Consider the following 8451-nt stretch of genomic DNA (forward strand, 5'->3'; position numbering starts at 1 on the left):
GTTAAAGAGCTTACGGATTTTGTTTGCCCGCTTCGGACCGAGGCGACGCGGCACGGACACATCCGTCACACCTTCGATTGGCTGCTCTCCAACACGTACGACAATAACGTTCAGCACGGCAATATCGGAGGCGAGGATGCATCCTCTAAGGGACTTGCGGCGACGCTCACCCTGATAACCACGGAAAGTGTTGAAGCCAACAGCACCACGCTTCACAAGGAGAGAGACACGACTTGGGGCCATAACACCTTGCACCATGGGAAAACCCTCCTTGTCAGATCCGCCCTGCAGTTTAAAGGTATAACCCTTGAAGGGTTCGCCAAAGATGACGCCGTCCACCTCGTTGCCAAGGCGGTAGTCCCCAAGATTTACGCGGCGGAGGACCTCATCGGCCACCTCAAACTGCTTCACAGTACCGTTGCGTGGGTAAGCGATGTTAAGCTTCATGTGAGCCCAAAAGGAGTCTTTGCGCTGTTGGCGAAGATTGTTTGGTTTTAGTGTTAATTAGAGGACGGGTTAAAGAGAGAGAAAGAGAAGCAGTGGCTGTTATATTCAAGAAAACGATGAGAATACGATGAGGCCGATGCATACGTATGTTTACGCAATGAAGTAGGAGGAACAAAGGAGAAGTGACATCTAGAATAGAACAACAACAACAAATACAAAGACATTTGACCCCTTGTGTTCATTTTCATGCGGTTTCACGCCGCCGCCGCTGTCATTCCAGCGCCTCCCGCACACGTGCCAGAAGGTGTGAGGAGAGCCAACAGCAGACCGAAGAGTCGACCAGAAATGGAATAATTCCAGCACACATACACAGACACACACACATATATATATATATAACCCGACGGGGAAGACATCCCGTTTCCCGTTAGGCCTCCACTTGCACGGTGGCTTTCCGAAGCCACACACCAACACTACAGTCCACAGCGAAAGCTCCCCCAGCGGCAATCACCGAGCGACTGCGCAAGAAATCAAGGTCTGCTGCACCCGGTCTGAGGTATGACATCCTCTTTCGCATAACTTTCACACCTGATGGTGCCGCATCACCACTGCTGCCTTCACCTAAGTTACCTCCAGTTTTTTGCCTGACCAGCGTCGTTATCTGACAGCGTGCACATAGTAACGCAACACCATCCTCACCAAACACCTGCCGTCGTCTGCGGTAAAGAGACTCCACGACGCCAACCACGTCGGCTAACTCCTGACCTTCACCGATAGCCCGCGTAGCATGGTAGAGAGAACCGAGTAACTGCAGTGAGTAAAAGTTCAAATCGAGAAAATCTGCCGCGGCCAGGTTGGCTCCCAAACTTCCCCCGTCGAGGACGAATCCATCAGCCAGAAGCATTGCGATGAAATGGCTTAGCGCTCCATGCGGCAACTCTCCGGGAAGCAACTCGTACTTGTGCGATCGCACGGCTTCGTCCCGCTCCAGCCGTAGACGCCAGGCGGGCTTCGCTCGCCTTTTGCCGCTACTGTTCGCTCTGTGTCCGTCATGCTTCGCTCGGCAGGGAGAACATAAGGTAAATAAGTTGGTAAGAACAGCTGCGCATGCGTGCACCATTGCCGACGCCAGTTCATCTCCTCGCCGGGCAAAGTCACGGGCAAACGCCACGGCATCACTGATGGCAGCAACAAACTCTGCGAGGCATCGTGACCGGTACTCATCACGTGTTGCTTTCATCAGCAATGCGATAACTCCGGTCCTATCAGCACCACTGCCGTTACTGCCATCAGCATAGGGAAGTAATGATTGGGCGAGGGCATACGAGTTGCACATTTTACACAGTGCTTCAACATCACTGAACAGACATGAATTTCTGGAGGACGACGGCTGGTCGCGGGCTTCCACAATCAGGCAGCGGAGCAGCGCGGCGACCATACGCGCACTACGCGTAACACTAGGTAGGTGGCTGTTCCTTGAAAAGGGTGATCGCTGAAGGGCCACTAAGGCCTCACTTTTTGCACGACTAACATCCAGCAGCGCTCGGAGAACACGGAAGCGCACGGTGTCGCAAAGTGAGGGTTGAACAAACAGCTGAGCAAGAGTATCATCAGACATGCGGTGGAACTGCTTAGTCACTAGGCTATCGGGACTCAACACTTTCCGAATGTCCTCATGTCGCCCCGTACGTAGCAGACAATCAAGATGTAACTCTTGGCATCGAATCCAACTTTCATTGGGCATCATCGTCGTTGCTTCATCACCACAACCGCTCTGCAAAGTTGGCTGCACGTCAGCCCACAACCTCATCCAAGCGGTGTCACGACTTTCCATCCCTTCAGAGATATTCATCATCGTGCAACATGCAGCAAAGGCCACAACACCGTCAGCCGCTCTGCCACTACCGGTACTACCGAAACTGTTGGCACAAACAGCCCCATTCCTCTCTATTTCACCAGTGAACCCACAGTACGCTCGAGCGAGTTGGTCGCCTAATCGCACGGACGGCGCGAGACAGGTGGCGCACAACAGCGCAAGAGAAGAAAATTCGAGTCTCCCCGCTGCCGTGCTGTGAATAGCGCGCAGCATTGACAAGAAGAATGCCCTCCATTCAGCCGATGATAACACCACAACATTTCCATCACGCGGCGCACGCACGTGACGCTGCACAAGCGGTGGCAATAGTTCCGGTGGTGTTGCTGCGGCGGCACACGCGCAAAGGAGAACATCTCTCGACAAACCACATGAAAGAACACGCTGCAGGCAGTCACTCATGTTGTTTGAGGCTCGAATACTAGCCTTTTTCGCACGAACGATGGAAACATTGCGAGCTGTGGAGATGTGAGCGTGGAGGAGAAACGACGCTGCGATGGCGTGCGGTTCTCCAAGCATCACTGCAGCTTCCAACGGTAATATTTTCGGCCGCGGGCGATGGACAAGTACGCCCCGGAGTGGTCGAACAGTGCATCGCTGAAGGGGTGGTCGTACCGGCATTAATCAATTCCGCACACGGAGGTGGGAGGAAGGGAGAGAGGATAGGAAGCCCGTTGCGAAAAAGAAAAAAAAGAAACAGTTGCTGTAATCAGCACGCTAAAAAGTGAATCAAAGCAAAAAAAGAAAAGAAACAGGCCCAAGAGAAGCGAAGTAAGAACACAATAATAGCAAAAAAAGTGACCAAGAGGAATTGATGGGTTTGCAGTTCCACAGAGCGACAGTGGCATGTACGTAAGAAGATACTATTAATCGTAAAGAAGGAAAAAAAAAGAAACACACGCCCTCCTCGGGCATTCATTTCGAATGACTCGGATTTTAAAGACCCGCTTTATTTAATTTTTTTAAGAAAAGAGATGACGTGGCGCTGAATGGTTACACTAGCGTCATTTACTCGCGATTAGTATTTATTCAACATGAGAAGTAGATGTTGTGGCGCCAGTGTCTCCCTTCGCGCCCGTCCCGACACCTCCTTCGCTCGCCGTAAGTCCTTCGCCACATCTCGTTCAAATGCAATACACCGAGCCCAGTCAGCTGCGTTGAGCTCCGTTGCCGAAACTCGACTGCTAACCGTACTGCCACGGGACCCATCATCTTCATCACTGTTGTTGTTGCTGTTACGGTTTGGTGGATGCAGACGGTACACCAATGGCATGTAATTTGCGAGGTTACGAGACTGCGTGTACATCGCTAATACGCACGTGTGAGCATCCCGCGCCTCCTGCACGGCGGCGTTAACGTCGCTATGGGGCTTTTGTTGTTTTTGGGCCCATAAGGCAAGAGCCTCGAAGAAGGGAACAGCGATGTCGGCATAGACCTGACGAGGAAGAGGATGACAAAGACGGGATACACTAAGAATGGATCTCAGCCCATTCACCCAAGCAGGTTGGTTATCACTAGCGACAGCGCCATCCGTTGGGGGATGACGAAGACGGGAAACAAAATTGTCGCGCGTGGTAGACTCCAGTCCGGTCAAAGTGTGAACGCGAGCAGTGACCAGCGTCCAACAACCCTTCAGTCGCTCTTCTTCAACGGCAATACTTGGCAACACACCGCACGGCACACCAGCGAGAAACCTCAAACCAGCGGCCGCGAAACTAACATCCATAGTGGCGCTGCCTTTGTCCTGCTGCAGCCTGTCCTTCTTGTCACTATCACTATCACTGTCACTATCACCTGTACTGCCTCGTGTTGTGGAGGACTGCGGTTTTGACCGTCGCGGCAACGAATCCACAATTGCTTGAGCACAGCACCTCTCTAGAAGAAGAAACATCTTCCACAGAACGATGGGGGTTCGGCCCTCAGTAAAACTCAGCTGCCGCACATCCTTCACTCCGGCAGTGGGGGGGATAAGTTCAAACCTCTGCAGGAACTCCACAACGGCGTGACCAACGACCTCGGCATCCGTCTCGTTATCCCTGTCATGGAGGCTAAAGAGAAGATCGACCTCGGCGCTAGTACAGTGCTGCATTACTCCGTCACTCGCACTGCGGACCGCTGCGCGATCTTCCGGAAGTAAAAAGCGAGAAAGCGGCCGCCACACGTGTGCGGGGTCTTCAGGTCGCGGTCGTTTCATGGCCTTCTTTGCCGAAGGAACGGCATCTTTGGCTGCACCACCCGTTAGCATCGCTACTACCCGTTCCACTGCCGCGTCATGCGTTTGATTCTTTTGCTTCTTCTTTGAGCCCTTCACTTCCTTCCATAAGCAGCTCAACACCTCATTAATGAGAGCTATACTCTCTTCGCGAGCATCGGCTTCTGACTTCTTCCCCTTGTGCTGCCGCTGCTGAGTTGACAGGAGGAGGCACCGACAAGCGGCAGAAACCGCATCAGCGCAACCAAGTTGCTGCAGACGTTCCATTAAGTTTTCCACTACAGAAACGGCACCGGAATGCAAACGCGAGACGATGGGAAACCTCACTTCATCAGTGTAGAGAAGCGTCAGCGAGGAGACGAGAGAGGCGATGCATGACACCTTCCAATCTTCTCGACCCACACTCGGCGTGCGGCCATTGGATCGCAGCAGAGAAGCCGCATCACCCGCAACTCCTTTTTCGGCCATAATGGCCTCGAGTGCTAAGTAATCTTCCAAGAAATGAGAGATGCCCACCTCCGTCCACTGCCGAGCCGTACCCGACGACGATGCATTGAGTTGAGCACTACTACTGTTACCGATGCTATTAGCCATGACGGGGCTCAATATGGCGACCATCTTTTTGGCGGCAAGTTCCATGAGGCGTTCTAACACGGGTTTAGTGTAACAGAACCGTGTCACACTATCTACCAGCATACGGACAAGCTTTGGACCAAAAGCGGGACTGTCCAGTGCCTCCTCCACAACGGCGTGGACAAGCGCTAAATCCACCACAACTTCAGCGAGTGCAGCATTTTCCAACTTGAGCTCCGTCACGATGTCATGCCCTCCTCCCTCGTCCCCTACCTGCTGCTTCTGCTTCTGTTGATGCTCTTTTCCCTTTTCCTCTTCTTTATCCTCGAGAAGTTTCTTTAGAAGCCGGTCTGTAAAGTATAATTCCACCACAACAGCTGCATTCCACACTTCGGGCTGTGCGCCAGATGTCAGCACCGCTTGTTGCACGAGAGCCCGTGCGTTGCTTGCGTTTTCCGCCTCCACACCTTCGTATAGGGCAGCTTCCACCCACAGCGCGCTACGGGTTGGGAAACGTACCATCAATTCGCCATATAACGCAGACAACTGACCATGTCTGCGGTGTTTTTTGAGAACCGACACGTACTCTCGTCTTAGGAGTTCCCATTCATCGGGATCTTTTATGTGGCGCAGGCCAATTCGATAAATGTACTCCACACGTTCAATTATGGACCAGCGGTGGCGGAGCACAAGTTTTGTTGCGACACAATACTGACGGAGCCGCTCCTCCAACTCCAACTCGTAGCGGGCTGCACTTCGCACGTCCAGCAGAAGTAACGGTTTTGCCACGAGGCGATATTCCCAATGCGACCGCTGCCGCGCCACCTCGTGAGTTTCTTCGCGTGTGAGGAAACCACTGGTGAAGTACTCCTCCATTGCGGGGAGGAGCTTCTCCAACCGTGTCTCAATAGCAGTTGCTCGCGCCATTGTTGTGGAAGGTGAGTGACAAGTGTTTTAACACCTTTCTTTTTTTTTGTTTATTTGTTTTCTTCTTTTGGTGCTTTTGTGCCTGCGCTTATTTCCTCCCTTTTGCCCACTTCCACTTCCACTTCCACTTACTCCTTTCTTCACTTGCCTTCGCTTACGTTGTTCTCATATTTCGAAGGGTTGATGTAAAGAAGTGACGGACACAAGGTTCAAAATTAGAAAGAAAAAAAAAGAAATAAGAAAAAGGGAAAGGGAAAGAATCAACAGCAACACCAGCGTGGACACAAGCAAATGTTAACACAAATATAATAAAAATACAACATTTTAAGAAGAGGAAAATAGGAACGGAGTGTACCTTCAGCCGCCCACATGTACAGAAGAGTATCAGTGGCTCTTTCTGCTTTTATATTGCATTGCTTTCTTTTTTTTTAAAAAAAATCTTCTTTTGTTTTCTTTGTCATATCTTTTTGACCGCACAGCTTACACCGTTAGAACACACGCATACACAAATACATATTATATATATATATTCATACAAATTATATATAAATATATGTATGCATGCAGGTACTTAAGTTATTATTACTGTTACTATTACCTGTTTGTCTTGCGTTTTTTTTGTGCACACGATTCAAAATATCGATTCCCTCATCTTTCATATATACTTTTTTTTATTTTTCTCCCACATAATTTCATAGTATCATATTGTGTCACTTCACTTCATTTCATTTCATTTCATTATTTATTTTATAACTATATTATTTTCCTTTCATTCTTTCCTGCGTAACATAAGGCAACAAATAAAACAAAAATAAACAAACAAAAAAATTATGCACACAAAAACACGCACATCAGAAAAGAAAAGGGGGGAAAAAAAATACGCGTGCTTTCATTCATATGATCAGTTCGTCACAACTGTCATTTTAATTTTCATTTACACTTTCGATTTTTTTTTCCCTGTTTCGTTCGAGGGCATATGCGCATGCATGTATATGTGTGCATTTCTTTCTTTCCTTTTATTTCTATTTTTTTTTTCCCCTCCGAAAACTTTATAATTCTTCCTCTGTGTTGCACCTTCAGTTCAAATAAAATCACACCAAATCGGTTCATTGTATTTTATTTCATACATACTTGTGCCCACACGTTTAATTATTTATTGATTTGATTTAATTTGATTTGATTTGATTTATTTGGTTTTTTAAACTCTTTTTTATAATTTCTCTCTATTTTTTCTCCCCTTTCCCCCTTCCCCCCTCCTCCTCCTCCTCCCTTTCCCTTCTTACATTTCATTGGAAATATATATATATTTATTTTTATTTATTTATATATTTACATATATTTATATATATATTTATTTAATTTAAATATACAGTTGTGAGAGAAAGAAAATGGACCTCTGCAGCAGCGACGGAAGTAAAACACATATATTTTCATATATGATAATATATATATATAAATATATAAATATATATAAAGTAATAAAATTAAAATAAAGGCAAACAAACAAAACAAAATCACAAACGCGAGAGCAAAAATAAAAATAAAACGACAAATAAATAAACAAACAAACGGCAAAAACAACGGAAATGAACATGTGTGTGCATGTGTAATAATAATAATGATAATAATGACGACGTAAAGAAAAGGAAAAAAAAACATTAAAAATAAAATAAAGATGTTTGCATTTTTGTATTCGTGTAAGAATAGTCGGGGAGGAAGTTTTGGGGAAAATGAAAAAAGGAAACAGCAACAACGACGAAAGGAAAGGAAAAAAAATAAAGAAAGAAAGAAAGGAAAAGGGGAAAAAAGAATTAATAACCGCTTTTATTTTGTAAAAAAAATAATAAATAAATCATCACGAATTGTTTCTCCTTCCTTCTCCTCTTCACTATCAAACTCCCGAAGTTATGTTTCCTTCCATATAAATTACTAAATAAATAAAGTGAATAAGCAATAAATCCAATATGTTTTTATACATGTGCGTGTGTGTTCGTGTGTTGCATTTTTCAGTGGTAGAAACAGGAAAACATATGTACGCTTTTTACGTCATCAACAATAAAAAGAAGAGAAAGAAAAGAAATTATATGAATCATTCGGTAGCCGCAATTTTTTCTTTCTTTTTTCTTTTTTCTTTCTTTTTTCTTTTTGCTTTTCATACTTTGAGTTTCACAGTTGTGCCTTCCTGTTCTTTCCATTAACATATGCTCACACACATGTGTACATTAATTTCTCCCTCTTTCCTTCTTGTTTGTTTGTTTGTTTCATTGATGTCCGTATTGTAACCGCTCATTACACATCCATTCATACAACTACAAACATATATGTGTTATTCTTATTATTTTACTATCATCGTTACTATTATTATTTCCCCCTTTTTTTTGTTTCATTGATTAATATGTTTTCCTTTTCTTTTCTTTTC

The 8451-nt window shown here is 46.2% G+C and overlaps 3 protein-coding genes across 3 annotated transcripts in view; all 3 read right to left on the reverse strand.

The window, feature by feature from the left end:
* TEOVI_000710500 (40S ribosomal protein S6, putative) overlaps positions 1–447 on the reverse strand; it is a gene marked incomplete at both ends in the record, with an annotated part of 663 nt that extends 216 nt beyond the window's left edge. The window contains one exon of the mRNA XM_067222326.1: positions 1–447. Coding sequence (XP_067078427.1) covers positions 1–447 — 447 coding nt within the window.
* Positions 448–874: 427 nt separating this feature from the next.
* Positions 875–2941, reverse strand: TEOVI_000710600 (uncharacterized protein; the record flags this gene model as incomplete). The annotated part of the gene is made up of 1 exon (XM_067222327.1): positions 875–2941. The coding sequence occupies one exon, from the start codon at positions 2939–2941 to the stop codon at positions 875–877; it is 2067 nt and encodes a 688-aa protein (XP_067078428.1).
* A 397-nt stretch (positions 2942–3338) lies between these two features.
* On the reverse strand, positions 3339–6032 carry TEOVI_000710700 (U3 small nucleolar RNA-associated protein 6, putative; the record flags this gene model as incomplete). Its single annotated transcript, XM_067222328.1, has 1 exon — positions 3339–6032. The coding sequence occupies one exon, from the start codon at positions 6030–6032 to the stop codon at positions 3339–3341; it is 2694 nt and encodes an 897-aa protein (XP_067078429.1).
* Between the last annotated feature and the right edge of the window lie 2419 nt (positions 6033–8451).

The sequence above is a fragment of the Trypanosoma equiperdum genome, assembly GCF_001457755.1.
Source record: "Trypanosoma equiperdum strain OVI genome assembly, contig: ctg_1610, whole genome shotgun sequence".
Classification (NCBI taxonomy): Eukaryota; Euglenozoa; class Kinetoplastea; order Trypanosomatida; family Trypanosomatidae; genus Trypanosoma; species Trypanosoma equiperdum.